Source organism: Salmo trutta, chromosome 12 (genome assembly GCF_901001165.1).
Source record: "Salmo trutta chromosome 12, fSalTru1.1, whole genome shotgun sequence".
Lineage (NCBI taxonomy): Eukaryota > Metazoa > Chordata > Actinopteri > Salmoniformes > Salmonidae > Salmo > Salmo trutta.
In genome coordinates, this window is record NC_042968.1 from 26,896,056 (window position 1) to 26,916,558 (window position 20,503).

General features: G+C 45.9%; 1 protein-coding gene across 1 annotated transcript in view; it reads right to left on the minus strand.

Annotated features, from left to right (window-relative positions):
- Positions 1-268: 268 nt before the first annotated feature.
- Positions 269-20,503, minus strand: part of LOC115203281 (Wilms tumor protein 1-interacting protein homolog) — a 36,854-nt gene continuing 16,619 nt past the window's right edge. The window contains exons 2-8 of the mRNA XM_029767836.1: positions 16,418-16,519; positions 11,542-11,609; positions 5,924-5,986; positions 5,468-5,598; positions 5,254-5,305; positions 4,624-4,692; positions 269-3,452 (exon numbers count right to left, since the gene is read on the minus strand). Coding sequence (XP_029623696.1) covers positions 3,300-3,452; positions 4,624-4,692; positions 5,254-5,305; positions 5,468-5,598; positions 5,924-5,986; positions 11,542-11,609; positions 16,418-16,519 — 638 coding nt within the window. The 3' untranslated portion in view covers positions 269-3,299. The remainder of the gene's footprint in view (positions 3,453-4,623; positions 4,693-5,253; positions 5,306-5,467; positions 5,599-5,923; positions 5,987-11,541; positions 11,610-16,417; positions 16,520-20,503) is intronic.

Below are 20,503 nucleotides of genomic sequence, written 5' to 3' on the forward strand. Positions count from 1 at the left end.
TCCACAGGGAGACAAGGCACGGCCATGGGAAAGCCAGTTGTCCATATCACTCCCAAGTTCAGGCTAAATCATTCCCATATCATTTCTAAGTTTACCACATTTCGTTGTTAATTTATGTCCATTGGCAGCACTACATTACAGCATGCAATAAAATGGTAATAACATGGTAATAGTATGGTTACAAGGTATTTGGGTTGTAGTTCAACAAAGTGCCATCATTTGGATAGAAATTATCATGACTTCATATACAACAAAAAAGACATCATCATTTGGTTTAAGTTAGCTACAAAACCACTTTATTTAAAAAGCAGATTATATAATCTACAGTTAAATGATACGTCCCGATTTTTAATACATTAAATAACTTTTGACTTTTTCATGTTTAGATAAATAAATCTAGTTTCCTTTTTTATGCACCATCTAGGTAATCAAACACTTATACAAAAGCGATACAAAAGTGATGTGACAGAGGTGTCATATGTGCTTATTGAAAACTACTGGTAGGAGAGAGAGGTCTTCACTTTCAGAGTGATTTATGACAGAGGATGAAAGAAAAACTAGCCTCTTTATGCACAGGTATGGGGAAACTAGCTGTGTGCTATGCAATAGAAATGGAATTGGAGTAGTATTTTTAAAAAGAGGTGTTTTATAACATGCTGAAAGGGGATCAACTCTTGTCAAGTTTAAACATTTTCTGCTTTAATGAAAAATGATTTGAGATTGATATGAGTGGGTCGTACTATTCATACTACAGTTCAGAAAATGCCATTGCCTCATTCTTCAAGTATATTACACATTCCTTGACTAGGAGTCTCATCATACTATGCTGAGATTCAGTTTATCTACCATCAAAGGGAATTTCCCAGCAAAAACATGTTCTCCAGGGATACTAGCCCTTTTCACTTTTGTAAATGTACAACTGGGAGCAGAGCAGAAAATAAACAACAGTTTGCCAAACATACACTAATAACTACATTCCAAAGAATCTCATCGAGGGAAACATCAGAAAGCACATGATGCCTGTGTCGGCCCCTCCTCTCCGTAATCTCTACGTCAGCCTCCTTGTCTGTTAGATTCAGTAGTATGAGAGGACAGTTCCTCTGACTAGGCTACTGTGAGCAGGTACTGGGTATGCCTGAGTCAGAGCCTTAACCCATCCTTTCTGCGCCTGACACCTACTACCATACCCCGTTCAAAGGCACTTTAAAATATTTTGTCTTGCCAATTCAGCCTCTGAATGGCACACATACACTATCCATGTCTCAATTGTCTCAAGCCTTAAAAATCCGGTTGAACCTGTCTTCAACTACACTGATTGAAGTGGATTTAACAAGTGACATCACCTGGATTCACCTGGTCAGTCTATGCCATGGAAAGAGCAGTTCTTAATGTTTTGTACACTCAGTGTCTATAGACCAACAAACTAACACACACACACACAGACGCACACAACGGCACAACCAGCGAGGGAAAACACGGGGGATGGATTCCCCAGAGACATGGGTTGGTCCAGCAACTCCCACAACCAACCAGACAATCAGATCAACCAGTAGGTATGACACAGTAACGTGTGCATGAGGAGGATATGTGGGGACTCTCGATGGTCAGACACTCACTTACTCAGTGCGACGATATGGGTCAAATAACCAGTGTGTGGAACTGTACATGTTAACAGGTCTGTAGATCGCATGACCAAGCAGAGCGACAACACAGAGGCCTCTATGACATGTGTCCTTGAGGAGAAATTAAACAACGGACCAATACCCTTCAGAGGACCGTTAAGACTGTGACAGCTCGTTTGGCCTCCGATTCCATTTGATAATAATAATGCAGCAAAAAAAAATACACTACACTTCTAGAATCTTATGTGGAAAATGTCTGCAAAATATATAGGCATGTATAAAAGACAATCTACGTGCTTCTAACTTTTTTTCTCGTTATATAATCGTTGAGACACTGCTTGTGAATCTCTCGTGGTCACGTCTTCTAAGACTGCTAAGTGGAATGAGTGCCAGCCCAGGCTAGCGCTGTGGCTACTGGCTACTGGCTACTGACAGCGCATGTGGTGCCACGAACATCCGCTATGCCAAGGAGCACTGGAGCAAAGGGATGGTACAGGACAGTGTGTCACAGAGTCACATGAAGGGATGGTAGAGGACAGTGTGTCACAGAGTCACATGAAGGGATGGTACAGGACAGTGTGTCACAGAGTCATCTTGAAGGGATGGTACAGGACAGTGTGTCAAAGAGTCACATGAAGGGATGGTACAGGACAGTGTGTCACAGAGTCACATGAAGGGATGGTACAGGACAGTGTGTCACAGAGTCACATGAAGGGATGGTACAGGACAGTGTGTCACAGTCACATGAAGGGATGGTACAGGACAGTGTGTCACAGAGTCACATGAAGGGATGGTACAGGACAGTGTGTCACAGAGTCACATGAAGGGATGGTACAGGACAGTGTGTCACAGAGTCACATGAAGGCGCTCAGTTGTTGCTGGTAGACTCGGTACCCTTGCATAGCCAAAAGGAGCAGTAGCTAGTTGGACTGTGGCATTGTCACCATGCGGTGAGGTTTCTCAGTGGAAGGCCACTCTGAAGGCACAGCATGTCCAACCCTCTAACCCTGCCAGACAGTGCTGGAATGTTATGTAGCGGCCTGTTTCATGGCCTCTCAGCCTCCTGGCAGAGATGATGTCCAGCTCTCTCTCTCTCTCTCTGACAGAGGAGCAGTAAATGCATCATGGCATAGGGCTTCAGCGCTAAGGAATGAAGAAAACAGAAAGGGAGGAAAAAAGAGAGCAATGGAGAGAGGGATAGAGAGAGAGTGGCCCCCTCTCTCCATCCAGGCCAGTCCCCACTGTGATGAATGTGCAGGGGTCACGGAGCTGATGTCAGCCAAGGCCTCTGGGTGGGCTGGGGCCTCAGCCTGCTTCACTGTTCACAGACCAAAAGGAGGAAGGAGGGAGAAAAAAACGGATAAAGAGAGAGAGAGAAAGAGAGAGAGAGAGAGAGAGAGAGAGAGAGAGAGAGAGAGACGTGGACTCTCTCCCAGCCCGGTCTTGTGACTTGTCCATGGCCCTGTATCTATCTCCTCTCCCCAGGGCACAGCCGGCAAGTAGAGAGCGAAGTCTCCCAGGGTCTCTCTGTTCTGTTCTGTCATGCAAGAAGAGGTTCCGAAGTTCCCGGGATTCCGTGGGCGGGGGATTCCTTCTTCTTTCTGCTATGTTGTCTCAGGTCACCTGGGAGGCGGGTCATTGGTGGGTTGGGGTTGGTTCCTCGCCGACCCTGCCCTCTCACAGCTCAGTGACGTGTAGTGGGTAGCTGGGTGGCTGGTGGCCGGGCACTGGGACCTTGAGCCTGCGGATGTGGCAGCTGTGACAGAGCAGGTGGCAATCCAGGGGGTAACAGCGGTGACCCTCCTCGTCGTTTAGCTGGAGGCCACAGTCCTGGACATTTGTGAAGGAAAATATTATATACACCCATCCAATGCCTTTGAGCATATTTCAGATATGTACTGTACCTTTTATAACTCTCGACTGATATGAGAGGCCACTGATGGGTATTCCCGTCAAGTTTACATGGGGTGGCATGGTAGCCTAGTGGTTAGAGCGTTGGGCCAGTAACCGAAAGGTTGCTAGATCAAATCCCTGAGCTGACAAGGTAAAAATCTGTAATTCTGCCCCTGACCAAGGCAGTTATTAACTCCCTGGTAGGCCGTCATTGTAAATAAGAATTTGTTCTTAACTGACTTGCCTAGTTAAATAAATAATAATTACATACGGGGCTCTTAACCATTTCTTAAATATGTGATGAATTTTCCATCCCCTGCCAACCTGGACTTTAGACCCCTGTAATGACTATTTTACATTTTTTACATAGTGAATGCATACATGAATAGTGAATGCATACATTTCATACATATTTTTTTTTCTCCGTACTTTCCGTTTTTTCCCGACTATCAACCCCACAGAGGCTGCTGAATGATTACCTATTGTCTACATAATACCTAATACCTAGACGGGATATGAGCTATTCCCTGGAATGTGTGATAATGAAATGAGTCAACCAGCTTTTGCCATTAAACATGGAATTCTTGATCAAACTCACACACACTTACAATGATACACTTTATTTGAGCCCTGGTTACAATGACTCACACTTGACACAGCTATCATTAAACTGCTGTGTTAATGAATGCACTGTCAGGAATTCAATTTGGCTGACTTCACTAATTACTTTGATTACACTGAGGTTTGTAGGTCACGTGGGATGATTTCCTGTACATGTGTCTGAGTGAGTAAGTGGTCTGAGCGGTCTCTCAGAGTGCTGAGATTCCAGGGTAGTCAAACAACAACCCCTGGTCTGATGTCCAGCTGAGTGCAGAGCTATCAGCCCTACCCTCTGCTCTCCCACAGCTCATCTCTGGAATGTGCCTGGACAATGAGTCACCTCATTGGTTTGCCTCTCACTGAGGTTCAGTTTGTGCGTGTAGTGCACACACCCACACTGCCATAGCAGTGTGGACAGACGTTTAATGATCATAGCCAATGTGCTGGCTACGTTCAACACATAAATAAGACAAGACACACAAACAGGGTGGTAATGACATAGTCTCACCTCGCAGTGATAGCACTCCACATGGTAGTCCTTGTCCATGGACACCACCCGGATGGTCTCCTCAGAGCCCTGTCAGGAAACACACAGTCAGTCAGACCCTCCCCACCACTCCACTGGCACCAACAACCAGAGCTGTATATTAAGAGAGGTGGGTCAGAACAGATGCCATTGGTTTTAGAAGGGATGCCACATTAGTGCCTTTATTCTCAAAATGTGGGAGATGTAACAATACGAGAGCGCCTCCGACAATTCCCTATGAAATGACCCGCTGTAAACAAGCAAAACAGAGCAGCGAATTAAACAGACGTTTTTATTGATTAGCATTTGTTATTGATTAGCATTCGGGATAAGGTGTATCCACGTAGGTACTGTGTTGTGGTGTCAACTAATTGCTCATCTGCTTTCACTGGACATCTTCATAGGTTTTGAAAACTATCAGAAATAAACAGCACAGCACGGAAGCGTCAATTATCACACAACTGCTATGGAGGAGAAAATGGCAATCTCAGAACGTTCAGACAGAAACCGCATTGGCCCAACCCTCTACAGTATATATATACTATATATGACTCTGACAACAACTAGTACCAGGAGCTGAGAGGATACAAGCAGTCATTGGCGCATCATTACCTGAGCAGGGAGGATGGGCTGGTTGCATGAGGCACATTTTGGGGCAAAGACCCTGTGGGGGAAACAGAGTAGAAGCCAAGTCTTGGTACATGCTGTATAATTTATATCAGTTTCAGCACAAACCAGGATTTAAAGAGTACTGTGGAATGAAGAAGCTCTTGCATGCTGACTTCATCACATGTTGGCATTATCTATGAGAAACACATGCCCTTACGTGTGGTAGTCTTTAACACAGTAGATGTTGTTCTCCACGTCCACAGTGAAAGGCACTCCGTCCAGACCCTCTGTGCAGACCACACAGCGGAAGCAGCCAGGGTGGTAGGACTTTCCCAGTGCCTGCAGGATCTACACACACACACACACACACACACACACACACACACACACACACACACACACACACACACACACACACACACACACACACACACACACACACACACACAACAGTAAGGCTAGAGATTGAGGCCTCTCAGTAGGAGTCAATCACACCAGCCCATTGGCATTCAGATACAGAAACAAAACTAAACTAGGAGGTATGATGCCACATGTCAAGAAGAGATACAGTTCTTCTAAAGAGAAATCCCAGAGAGGGACAGGATTACTGTTCTGCTGATTGTCTTGTATCACTATCTAGCAAGCCCTCCTACAGTATTAGGTTATTTCTTACCATTTCCATGATGAGGTGACCACATACAAAGCACTTCTCTGCTGTCTGCTGAAAGCCAGAGTACTGTGGGAGATAAAAAAGAGACTTATCACTGGGTTTGTTATGATTCTAACATGTAGTAATGGAAACTGTTACATGGTGACATATAACTGTGTTTGGTTGAGACTTGGGAGTGCAGCATTACAAAAAAGACGATGGCTAAATTTGACACCTTTAAGTGTTTGAGACAGGGTTGGTGTTAATTCCACATATTACATTCTAATTTAACTCCTCTGTCACGTCCTGACCTTAGAAAGCTGTTATTTTCTATGGTAGAGTAGGTCAGGGCGTGACAGGGGGATTTTCTAGTTTCGTTTTTCTATGTTGTCAGGTTCTAGTTTTGTATTTCTATGTTGGGTTTTGTTTGGGATGATCTCCAATTAGAGGCAGCTGGTCCTCGTTGTCTCTAATTGGAGATCATACTTAAGTAGGATTTTTTTCCACCTGGGTTTGTGGGAGATTGTTTTTGAGTTTGTGTATGTTTCACCTCTGCATCACGGTTTGTTGTTTTCTTATTCCGTTTATTTATATGTATTGCATAGTTTCACAGTGTAAATAACAGGTGGAACGACACACGCTGCACTTTGGTCCGCTCCTTCCTACGACAATCGTGACATCCTCGCTGTAAATTCCATTTAATTCAGTTTTAATTGTATGTCAGTCTTTTTGAATTCAGAGATAATTCAATTCCTCTCAATTCCAATGTTAGGTTAATTCCAATAATTAAATTCCCAATTCAATATTTTCCTGAAGAATTCCACAAATTCTAATAGAGGCTGATCATGTCATTGTTCAGACAGCCTAGTTATTTATACGGGAAATATAGAAATACAAGTTAAAATGATTTAAAACAAATTCTGCAGTCCATTTTTGATACTAAGTGCATTAATTCCAATAACTGGGAAATTTACAAATATTCAATACCATTTCAATTCAAACAGTCCAAATAGTCTAATTCCAATTTGATTTGAATTCAACGTAAATTCTCCACTTCATAAGTGAATTCAAGAATGGAATTGGAATTTCAAATTCAATTGGAATTGACCCCAACCCTGGTTTGAGAACCCCTAACACTATGACCTAAATGTAGGGACCCAGAGTACAGCCTAAATGACACCATCTATAGGGGGTGCTGCTGCTCTCTTTATATTGATGTGAAAGGAGTTGGTCCTTTTTCCTTTGTCTCCTCTCTTTGTTGAGATGTATATGAGAGACCAGTGGCATTGCTGTAACGATACCTGTCCTAAACCAAACCCATCAGAGCACTCTACTACTAACAGAAGGAGTACAGCACACATCCAGTCCTCAGCTCTCTACTATTGGTGGTCTCCTAAAGTCTGGACCACAAACACAAGGAGATGTACCCGAACTCGATGTACCCGGTGTGTAACTTGAACATAAGATATCACATTGAAGTCAATGAGGGATTTAAATGTGATGCATTACCATCATTATGTTTGTCCCATAGTGACCATCTGCAAAGCACATGACCCTGGGGTCATGGCCTGATGAGAGGAGGGGGAGGGTAATGTGGAACAGGGGCAGCAGGTGGAGATGGGGTGGTGAGGGGTGTAGGGGGAGGGGGACACCAGGCTTCCCCTTTAACCCCCCCAGACAGACCATCTGCCCCGATGACAGGGCAGAGCTGGTGGTCAATACTCTGAGGAAGCTAGGGACTTTGTCAAGGGAGACACTCAAGTGTTTTAGTACTATATCTCTTGACACATTGATGAAAATAATCATGGCCTCTAAACCTTCAAGCTGCATACTGGACCCTATTTCAACTAAACTACTGAAAGAGCTGCTTCCTGTGCTTGGCCCTCCTATGTTGAACATAATAAACCTCTCTCTATCCACCGGACGTGTACCAAACTCACTAAAAGTGGCAGTAATAAAGCCTCTCTTAAAAAAGCCAAACCTTGACCCCCAAAACATAAAAAACTATCGGCCTATATCGAATCTCCCATTCCCCTCAAAAGATTTTGAAAAAGCTGTTGCGCAGCAACTCACTGCCTTCCTGAAGACGAACAATGTATACGAAATGCTTCAGTCTAGTTTTAGACCCCATCATAGCACTGGGACTGCACTTGTGAAGGTGGTAAATTACCTTTTAATGGCGTCAGACCGAGGCTCTGCATCTGTCCTCGTGCTCCTAGACCTTAGTGTTGCTTTTGATACCATTGATCACCACATTATTTTGGAGTGACTGGAAACCCAAATTGGTATACTCGGACAAGTTCTGGCCTGGTTTAGGTCTTATCTGTCGGAAAGATATCAGTTTGTCTCTGTGGATGGTTTGTTCTCTGACAAATCAACTGTAAATTTCGGTGTTCCTCAAGGTTCTGTTTTAGGACCACTATTGTTTTCACTATATATTTTACCTCTTGGTGATGTCATTCGGAAACATAATGTTAACTTTCACTGCTATGCAGACGACACACAGCTGTACATTTCGATGAAACATGGTGAAGCCCCAAAATTGCCCTCCTTGGAAGCCTGTGTTTCAGACATAAGAAGGTGGATGGCTGCAAATGTTCTACTTTTAAACTCGGACAAAACAGAGATGCTTGTTCTAGGTCCCAAGAAACCAAAATATACTCTGTTGAATCTGACAATTAATATTGATGGTTGTACAGTCGTCTCAAATTGTCACGACTTCCGCCGAAGTCGGCTCCTCTCCTTGTTTGGGCGGAGTTCGGCGGTCGACGTCACCGGCTTTCTAGCCATCGCCGCTCCATTTTTCATTGACCCATTTGTTTTGTCTTGTTCCCTGCATCCCTGGTTTTCATTCCCCAATCACACTGCATGCATTTATTCCTCTGTTCCCCCTCGTGTCTTTGGGTGAAATTGTTTGTGTTACGTGTTTATTGTTGACGCACCAGACTGGTTTGCTTATACCGTGTTGTTCACGAAGATGTTTATTGTTAAACATAAATTATTGTGACTGTTTTGCGCGTTTTCACTTTTGCCTATGGGCTGGAGGTTTTGACGCAGTTGCGTCCGTCTGTTGGTTTCTCCTGCCTCAATAAAGTGTGCGCCTGTTCACAACTCTCTGCTCTCCTGCACCTGACTTTGCTACCAGTACGCACACACCTGACACAAATAAAACTGTGAAGGACCTCGGCGTTACTCTGGACCCTGATCTCTCTTTTGACGAACATATCAAGACTGTTGCAAGGACAGCTTTTTTCCATCTACGTAACATTGCAAAAATCAGAAACTTTCTGTCCAAAAATGATGCAGAAAAATTAATACACGCTTTTGTCACTTCTCGGTTAGACTACTGCAATGCTCTACTTTCCGGCTACCCGGAAAAAGCACTAAATAAACTTCAGCTAGTGCTAAACACGGCTGCTAGAATCTTGACTAGAACCAAAAAAATGTATCATATTACTCCAGTGCTAGCCTCTCTACACTGGCTTCCTGTTAAGGCAAGGGCTGATTTCAAGGTTTTACTGCTAACCTACAAAGCATTACATGGGCTTGCTCCTACCTATCTTTCCGATTTGGTCCTGCCGTACATACCTACACGTACGCTACGGTCACAAGACGCAGGCCTCCTTACTGTCCCTAGAATTTCTAAGCAAACAGCTGGAGGCAGGGCTTTCTCCTATAGAGCTCCAATTTTATGGAATGGTCTGCCTACCCATGTGAGAGACGCAGACTCGGTCTCAACCTTTAGGTTTTTATTTAAGACTCATCTCTTCAGTAGGTCCTATGATTGAGTGTAGTCTGGCCCAGGAGTGTGAAGGTGAACGGAAAGGTACTGGAGCAACAAACCGCCCTTGCTGTCTCTGCCTGGCCGGTTCCCCTCTCTCCACTTTGATTCTCTGCCTCTAACCCTATTACAGGGGCTGAGTCACTGGCTTACTGGTGCCCTTCCATGCCGTCCCTAGGAGGGGTGCGTCACTTGAGTGGGTTGAGTCACTGACGTGGTCTTCCTGTCCGGATTGGCGCCCCCCCTTGGGTTGTACCATGGCGGAGATCTTTGTGGGCTATACTCGGCATTGTCTCAGGATGGTAAGTTGGTGGTTGAAGATATCCCTCTAGTGGTGTGGGGGCTGTGCTTTGGCAAAGTGGGTGGGGTTATATCCTGCCTGTTTGGCCCTGTCCGGGGGTATCGTCGGATGGGGCCACAATGTCTCCCGACCCTTCCTGTCTCAGCCTCCAGTATTTATGCTGCAGTAGTTTATGTGTCGGGGAGCTAGGGTCAGTCTGTTATATCTGGAGTATATCTCCTGTCTTATCCGGTGTCCTGTGTGAATTTAAGTATGCTCTCTCTAATTCTCTCTCTCTTTCTCTCTTGGAGAACCTGAGCCCTAGGACCATCCCTCAGGACTACCTGGCCTGATGACTCCTTGCTGTCCCCAGTCCACCTGGCCGTGCTGCTGCTCCAGTTTCAACTGCGGCTATGGAACCCTGACCTGTTCACCAGACGTGCTACCTGTCCCAGACCTGCTGTTTTCAACTCTCTAGAGACAGCAGGAGCGGTAGAGATAGTCTGAATGATCGGCTATGAAAAGCCAACTGACATTTACTCCTGCGGTGCTGACCTGTTGCACCCTCGACAACCACTGTGATTATTATTATTTGACCCTGCTGGTCATCTATGAACATTTGAACATCTTGGCCATGTTCTGTTATAATCTCCACTCGGCACAGCCAGAAGAGGACTGGCCACCCCTCATAGCCTGCTTCCTCTCTAGGTTTCTTCATAGGTTCTGGCCTTTCTAGGGAGTTTTTCCTAGCCACCGTGCTTCTACACCTGCATTACTTGCTGTTTGGGGTTTTAGGCTGGGTTTCTGTACAGCACTTTGTGACATCAGCTGATGTAAGAAGGGCTTTATAAATACATCTGATTGATTGATTGTCACATCCACCACCTGACCCCTTTAGGATCTATTCTTTACATCTACATTATGAGGAGACCCAATACCACTCTTAGCACTCATCCTCTGAGCAAATTGAAAGTCTGTTTTAGGGGCCAATGGGCAATGTCTATGTGTAATGGAGTGATTCATTTACATTAAGTAAGTAAATTGCAACCTAACAACCTAATTCAGTAGTAATAAACAATAAGTCTGTATCTTTTTGGAAGACAAAAACAACTGCTATAAAACACCTTGTTCCTACTGATTATAGATTGACGGATGTCTATAAGAGATCAATACATACTAATAACTTGTGTCTGTTTCCCATTGTGTCCAACCTGGGCAGATGGATACATCATACATGAGGCAGTCTGAGGCCTGCAGCTGCCCACAGCCACTCTGCCTCCCTCTATAATTCTAAGTGCTGGGGAGTAATGGGATGGGAGCAGTGGGGTAATTGTGCTCCTTGGGGAAATTTGTGGGAATTGGAGGGGTGGTGCTTAACTTTAATTGTAGCAGTGAAACGTGTGTTTCCTCTGGAGGGTTTTAGAATGGGCAACCGCTCCTCTCCCAAGTCTGTCATCGAGGGGTGAGTGTGTATGAAGGACATGGAGAACTCAACCTCTGAAATCTGCATAATGAACATAACATAAACCTAAATGCATGTGCATTAGGAGGCATGCAGGGACAACAGATGTTGTAACTCACCAGGAAGTCCTCTTCACAGTAGACCTTGCCGTTGACGTTGTAGAAAGCTTTCCCTCTCAGCCTCCTCCCTGAAGAAGAGAAGTAAGTGTGTGAGCTGGGATATAGGATAAGTGTTCCTGTATCAGACCCTGTCAAAGTGTTGCTATGTGAGTTCACCCAACCCGTAGGCTATAAGAAAGTTAATACATCAAGGAAATAGTGTTTCCAGCCTTTTGAACAATGCTGAAATGCCCCAGGGGTTCTCCTGATGATATTTTAAATACATTATCCAAAACGGCATTGTTGAGAATAAACAGAAATGGGAGTTGACTTTCTGCCTCCTACTCCCCTGACTCCTCTCTGTTCCATTAATGCCACACCAATAACAGATGTCAACAGGAAACACCAGTGACCAAAGCAGATGATAGTAGCATAATGTAGGTTACTCGTTCAAGGTCCACATTACTGTTTCAACACTCTGGTCATCCATTGATCCCCACGGGACTCCTTCTACTTAAAACCAGCAAACAATCAATACAGCCCCACCATCCAGACCAGGCCAGACCAGGCCCAAGCAGCTTTACAAACTCCCCCTCCTCCTCACCCCTCCTCACCACCACCCCTGCCATTGTGTACAGCTCACACACAATCACACACACCACCATAGCCTAAATATAGGAGCCTGAGCAAAGGATTTCCCCATGTCTGGTATAGCCAGGGCCATACTAACAGTCAGTCCCTCCCCAAAGTCACCATTTTGGGGCTCCATCAGCACAGTAGCACTAAATTCCACAGGATAAAAGGGAATTCCACCTAAAAGGAAAGATCTCCTCACTGCTCACTCCCACTGGCCCTGGCCTTTGCGCCCCCTGCGATGCTTCTCTTAATGCATGCCCATTCAAATGCACTAAATGGCAGCAGCAGTCTCTTCTCTTTCTGGCAGCGCAGTGACTTCAGCCTGGCAGACAGAGCGCACGGAGCTCATAAATCTGCAGGATTAGTCAGATTTAATTGCCGTCCTGAGCTGCCATTGATTGTATGGGTGTCCCGGCTTGGGAAAGACATGTCCCCCTTTTTACACCCAAATGTATGCAATCGCTGTATTTCACACACAGTGTCACATTGCTGGGAGATAGCAATACATTAACACCCCCATAAATGGCTATAGCAGCCGAAGAATGCTGTTCACACAATAGGTGAGACTTAAGACTGAAAGCGAGAAACTATTAGCATTTAGAGTTGGAGGCTAGACGAGAGAGAAAAAACATATTTCCTGTTGACTACAGAGGAGGAGCTCTTTTAATTCAGAGTGACTAAACTTATAAAAACCATTACATTCAAATCAACAACACCCCAGTGAGCCGGAGCTGGGGCATGTTGCTGTGTGTCTGTCTGGTGACCTTTGCTCTGGCGAGTGCATCTGGAAGGTGAAACACAAAGCCCTCGGCGCTCGCTGACTGTGGTGCTCTGCTAAGGGAGCGGGCCGCCTGAGCAAACGGGGACATTCTTTCTGCCTGAGGTCACTAGTTGGTCCCATTCAACCCCCCCTCCACCCCTCCACCACCCTTTCTCCCTAATAGAGAGGGGGAGGGCTCCCTGCCTCCCCCTCTCTCCCTCTAGCCTTTGTCACAGGAGAGGAAAGTGCTGGGCTGGCTGCAGTGGGCTGGGGCACAGGGCTCCTCTCCTCTTCTCCTCAGCTCACAGCCCCCGAGCATGGTGGGACATGTGGCATTTTCCATGGAGTTCAGGACCAAATGGCTCCCTGATTGGGATTTTACACTCAAGATACTGTACTTAGTTTTTACAGCTCCAACATTGGTTTCCCATGACTCAGTGCTGCGTTTCACAGACATGCATATAAAGGGCTGTGCATCTTGAAATAATGGGAGCGATTCTCTCAGCTAGATATGTAACCCTTCAGAAATCATTTTAGAGCACTACAACAAACTGCAGTGAACTGGTCAAATAAAATCCTTAGTGAGTCATACTCCAGCAATCAAAGTCTTGTGATCATGTGGTCAGTGTGGTAGATTGTGGAGCAGTCATGGATGCCTGGTTGCGGTAGCCTGGTGGCGGTACTGTAGCACTGCTGACTGCTACTCCTGGTGCCAACCAGCCCGGCATCTGGACATGTCATTGGACCTGTGTCATCCCTCCAACCCCTTTGAGACAACAACCTCACATCACAATGACCTCACGTTACAGTGATTTCATCCCTCACTGATCTTAAATTCCTAAAACCACAACAGTGTGATGCAGGCTGGGTTTAGTTTGGGCTCAGCTGTGGAGCTCCAGTCCTCACTGGCCCCTCTGCCGTTTAAGTGGTATGTTATTGTGCCCTGTGAGGTGCAGAGTCTACAAACTGCCAGTGGTTAGGTTACTCACTGTTAAGACTCTCCCTCGAGATCCAAAACCAGCCACAGGACTTCACTACACAAGGTCACTAGTTGGCCTGGCCATGTTAATTCCAACATATAAAATCCCTATGCTACTATGTTGACTTTTAATTACCTGGCTGTTGGCCACAGGCAACTTTTTTAAAAACTATAGTTGCTAAGCCAAGACAAGAATCTGAATAATGTCCTAAATTACCATCTCTTTTAAATTCAACTGTACCCAAATCCCCATATGTTCAGTATCTACATATTATTCCTGTAGGAGGGAAACATCAAGCATGTTGTACTTTCTCAGGTTCCACTCCACCCACTCTCCCCCTCTCCTCCCTGTCCTCCCTTCTCCTCCCTCTCCCCCTCTCCTCCCTCTCCCCCTCTCCTCCCTCTCCTCCCTCTCCTCCCACTCTCTCCTCTCAGAACAAGTGGGCCTTTATCACCTGGGGACCTGGGGGGGAGGAGGCAGAGAGGGAGAGGCGGAGGGAGGGCCTGCCCAGTACCGTGGTAAGTAAAAGAAGGATGCTGGAGGTAGTGACTCACTCAGATTGCTCGGGACTTCAGACAGGAATGTTTCGACCCCGGCAACGTGAGCATGTGCTGACCTGCTGCTGCTTCCAAATTGTTTTTAAGTAAATCTCTCTTTAAAGAGAACAGCCAAGTTAAGACACCAACAGAGCCACAAGCACATCTCTCAAATAGAAAACACAGAAGCTATGGAATCTCCCAGTCTCTCTAATATCATTAAGAGCTAGGATAAAACCATGACCCACTCAGTCTCTCTAATATCATTAAGAGCTAGGATAAAACCATGACCCGCTCAGTCTCTCTCAGAAACTCCCCCACCACTAAATCACAGCCAAAGTCATGATCAAGTAGTCGAACCATCGCCAAAAGCAGAAGGGAGAATGGGCAACACTACCAAGCTGTTGTACATCATTTAAAACCTTGGCCAGATCCCACAATTTACACTCAGATGAGGGAGTAGCATAGAAATAGAATGACTAGATTATATTTATATGGGGAATAGCCAGGCTAACTCTACTTACTGCAGCCAGCTACAATACCCCAGCCAGACAGCAGACAGCACTACATTGAGCTGTGTGCCCTGTGCCAGCCAGCCAGCCAGCCAGCCAGCCAGCCAGGTGCAGCTGGTGAGTGACTGAGGAAACCACAATGCATCATAAACAGGTTTCAGAAATACATGGCCCTTGGCTGTTTTCTCCTGGCTGGTGTGAGAGGCACTAGCAGGATGTGTTACAGTAACACATATGTAACTAGTTAATCACTAGCATGCCCCATTAAAGGCATGGATACATGTGAGCTAGCAGACAAAAGGCATGTGGAAGGAGGAAGTGGCTGGTGATCCAGTCAGGAGCTGGGCGTCAACACCAGTACAGGAAATAAACAGGAGACTGGCCACAGAGGTATGTCTTATGACTGTATAGTTGAGACTAGTAAAGTAATGAGGAGGTGTGTGTGGGTATGTTTGGGCGGGTAGGGGAGGGGGGGGTTGTGTGTGTGTGTGTGTGTGTGTGCGTGCATGGTGTGTGAGCGTGTAATTACTCGCGCACACATTTTTCTGTGTGTGTGTGTGTTTATCTGTGTGTGTGTTTATGTGTGTGTTGTTTGCTCAGAGCCCATGCCAGGCCGGCCCCCTCTGATAAGCAGGCCTGGTACACTTTGTGACTGTCTGATTGAGGTCCTCATGGGAAGGCCGGCTGAAGTGGAGGGGGGTAGTTTGCATTCCTGGCCATTTCATGAAAAAAGGGTGCAACCATAGGAGCAAGCCAAGAGGAGGGCTCAATTATGCATGGTTAAACAAAGCCCAAGGCTACCAGCCAGCAATGTCTCAGAGAACTGAACTCTCTCTGCTACGGAGCTCCTGACTCTTACAGAATAACGTTTGTGGCATTTTAGTCAAAAAGTAAAACAAAAACCGTTTGTCAACAAATAAGCTGATACATCATTAGGTGTGTTTAGAGATCTGCAGGCACTTTAAAACTAAACATCTCAGAGGGGTTGAAAACACTGCTCCTCATTCTTCAACCACACAATACATCTGAAAATATATGTATTCAGTTACATGTTAGTTATATGCATTTCTTCCAAAGCTAAGGGATCAGCATCCATGTACATCAAAGCATGAATGAAAGCAACCTTGCTCCAAACTCTCTCTGACTTCACCCTCGTCTCCACTTGAAACAAGAGAGGACAATTGGAGTCAGGTGACAGGACAGCCCTACACGCACATATACACAACATGCATAAACACATTTTTTTCAGGTTGACTGCAGATTCAACAGCCGTCTCTACAACCCACTCGTTCCAATATATCATCCGTGTTCCTGTCAAATAGAGAATAGAGCATTCTGCTGATAACTCCCAAAGACACTCTGGCAACCAACATCAATGTTGTGCTAAGAAATGAAAATACAGGACATCTGTGATGCCAGCCAATGATGCAGGTGCTGAGTAGGAGTAGTGGACAGAGGGATATATACACCTACCACAGGAGCAACAGGTGAAGCAGTTGGTATGGTACAGATTCCCCATGGCCTGACAGGCTTGGCTGGCTCCATACACACCCTTCCCACACTTGATACAGATACCTGGAGCAGGGAAGAGACACAGGTTAACATCTGTTGACATAATCGTCATTATTTTACATTGATATTTTAGTCATTAGGCAGAGCGACTTACAGGAACAATTAGGGTTAAATGCCTTGCTCAAGGACATATTGACAGATGTTTCACCTAGTCGGCACGGGGATTCGAACCAGCAACTTTTCGGTTACTGGCCCAACATTCTTAACCGCTAGGCTACCTGCCAACCATTATCATCAACATATTCATCATGAATCCTACTTAAGCTTTCATACAGCAGTAAAGTACACGTCATTGTAACTGCTTTAGCTAGTAACTTCCATGTTCCGTCAATGATCTATAAAGGGTGTATATACAGTACTTGGACCAAACTAATGTGTCTCTGTGAGGTTCATTGATCTATGTTGTATCTAAATTAAAAATACATTAACCAGAGGTGTTAGGGGTTGGCAGGAAGCATTCTCTTAATGTGGCACAATGACAAAGTGACTCAGCAAAAGTTAGTGGGCTATGTCCCAACGGACGCAGATGGTATAATTACTTGCTGCAGACGACCACTGACCTGCAAACACTAGACAATTTAGAGGAAAAAAGGTGAATTAACCACAGGTGTGGACTACAAACTTTCATCTACGTGGTTCTCTTTAGGTTAATGGTAAACCTTTACTAAGGAAGGAGAGAAGGAAGATAAATTGTGATAACTATTTGGACATAGCATTGGACTAATGATTCCCCTACTTTCCTCTCACGCACAAGATGGCCTCCGCCGGGGTCACATTCCACAGTGAGCGCAGGGTCAAAGCCTGGGTGGGGTGAGTCCAGGGTCACCACGCCTACAGGACACAACATCCCTACAGGGGACTGACTTCCCCCCCACCACCACCTTCCTCCCATGATGACAGTAATGAAGAAAGAGTGTCATCATCTAGTCCTCTCTCTAACACTTTATTCTGGCAGTATTTCAAGGCAATGATGCTTTCTAGAGCCAATTTAAAATACGTGCTGGACTTACACTGCTATAGAAACAGGTTGTCTCTTTTTGACAGGTGGGGATTGGCCTATATGATTGGGCTAAATCTGTTCTTACAGAAAAAAGATGGAAACGCATAATCATGGTAGCAATTAAAAGGGAACAGTTGGGAGACTATGGGAAAATTATTAGACTAAAGATGAGATCCCCCCCACATTCTAAAATTGCATTTTTGTCCCCCCCCCCCAGTTTTATTATTGGAATGAGATACAAAATGAGGGAACTGTGTGCTTTAGCAAATGTTTCATCCCCTCTCGACTGAGTTAAATGAAAAAGCTATGCTAGTGAGTAGCTACCACAGCCAGGCCAGCTCTAGCCTCTAGTTATCTGTCAGATAGTGATATGAGGTGGCTATTATTACTATCTAACAGCAGTTGTTTGTATGGACATGTTTTGTAGCCTTTGTTTTGTCACGTTTAAAAATGAACTTGACAAGCTTTTACCAGTTGATGTACCGTCAGAGAGAAAGCTGGCCAAAAGTTGGATTACATTTGCTATTATTTTTTCCTCAATCAAACTAGGCCTGAATCAAACGATGAAACCATCGGCCAAACAATTGAAGATTGATATTCTGACGTTTTTTCAGTGCAATGTGAGTTGTATTAGTCAGTTTGTCAATGTAACGTTATTGATCTGTCAGTTTCCCAAGCTAATTCTCGATTTTTCACACTGACACAGTAATAAACAGCTCTAAAGTTACAGGCTTCACTGTCATGGTGCACAGAAGAGGTCTGCATGGGACCGGTTTTTATCATCCCACTCCTGCCCGCACCCGCTGGCCTTCTGTCCGACTCCAACCCGCTACCGCAAGAACTGGTCCCAAACCCTACCACAGTCTCGCAATGTTATTTTAGGCATATGTGACACAGCTCACTTGCCAGCCATGGTCCCAGCAATTTTGCGCCCTATAGGAAATATCAAATGCACAACTTAAGAAACTTAAGAAATAGGTTAAATTACCAGAGATTCTCAAATGGCCCTTACATTGTATTACCCGGCTATATCAGTCAATATGTTAAATGTAGTTTGAGGAGAGCAGAGTTGGAGAGACTTGTACTTTCTCTTGAGCTATTTTTATAGTCTACCTTTTAGGAGTGGGAAGATTTTCAGACTGAGAAATATGGGTATTCAAATATTTAGGCCTATTTCTAGGCAATGTAGTAAACTATAGCCTAATCACAGGCCTATTTAGAAAGTACATTTCCTTGGAAAGATGACTGCCCCATGCTACTCTATTTAATTGAGACCAAACGTGCACCTGAGCTCGCAGGTATGGCTACTGAAGTGGAAGCAGCAAAAATGATGACAGCGACACTTGCTACGTTTTGCATAGTCCAATAGGATACAGCCTACCTTTTAGGAAGACGATTTACAGGCAGAGACAAATAAATGGGTAATCATTTTCAAAGATGATGTCACGTCCTGGCCAGTATATAAGGTTAATTGTTTTGTAGTTTGGTCAGGGCGTGGCAGGGGGTATTTGTTTTATGTGGTTCAGGGTGGTGTGTTTGGTTAAAGGGTGTTTGATTTAGTATTTCCGGGGTTTTGGTTTATAGTCTATGTTTATGTATTTCTATGTCTAGTCTGGTGAGTGTGTTTCTATGTTGTGTTGATTGGGGTTGGGACTCTCAGTTGAAGGCAGGTGTTGTCTATCTGCCTTTGATTGAGAGTCCCATATATTAGGGTGTGTTTGTGGTTGTTATTTGTGGGTGATTGTTCTGTGTGTAAGCCGTATGCTTTACCAGACTGTTTGTAGTTGTTCGTTCGTTCGTTCGTTCGTTTCGTTTTGTTATTTTTGTATGTTCATTTTTGTAGTTAATAAAAATCAAGATGAGCATACACGTACCTGCTGCGTTTTGGTCCTCTTTCACCAACGACAACCGTGACAGAATCACCCACCACCAAAGGACCAAGCAGCAGAGGAAGGAGCAGACGGCGTTCGAGTTGGACTGGCGGGAGAAGTGGACTTGGGAGGAAATTCTGGACGGGGCCGGACCTTGGCATCAGGCTGGGGATTATCAGCGCCCGCAGTGGGAAATTGAGGCAGCCAAGGCGGAGAGGCGATGGTACGAGGCCAGAGACGCGCTGAGGGAGAAGCACGAGAGGCACCCCCAATAATTTTTTTGGGGGGGGCACACGGGTAGTTTGGCTAGGCGAAGGAAGAGCCGGAAGCCAGCTACCCGTGGTTATATGGAGGAGCGTATGGGGTGGAGAGCGCTATGTTTCGCTGAGAAGCGCACTCTCACCCATACGCACGCACAGTCCGGTGCGAGTTATTCCAGCCCCTCGCAGGTGCCGTGCTAGAGCGGGCATCCAGCCTGGTAGGAGGATGCCTGCGCAGCGCATCTGGTCGCCGGTACGCCTCCGAGGACCAGGCTACCCAACTCCCGCTCTACGCACGGCTACCATCAGGCCCCTGCACAGCCCAGTCTGCCCTGTACGAGCACCCCGCTCGTACAGGGCTACTAGTTCCATCCAGCCAAGGCGGGTTGTGCAGGAGGTAAGATCTAGACCGGCTGGGCGCCTCCATAGCCCTGGGTTTCCAGCTCCTGTCTCTCGTGCGGACCCGGAAGTGCGTCCACCCAGTCCGACTCGTCCTGTTCCCGCTCCCCGCACTAAACTTCAAGTGCGTAAACCCAGCCTCGCCAGTCAACAGTCGTCAGAGCTGCCCGCCAGTCAACAGTCGTCGGAGCTGCCCGCCAGTCAACAGTCGTCGGAGCTGCCCGCCAGTCAACAGTCGTCGGAGCTGCCCGTCAGTCAACAGTCGTCGGAGCTGCCCGTCAGTCAACAGTCGTCGGAGCTGCCCGTCAGTCAACAGTCGTCGGAGCTGCCCGCCAGTCAACAGTCGCCGGAGTGGTCAGACTGCGCTGAACTGCCGGAGTGGCCAGACTGCGCTGAACTGCCGGAGTGGCCAGACTGCGCTGAACTGCCGGAGTGGCCAGACTGCGCTGAACTGCCG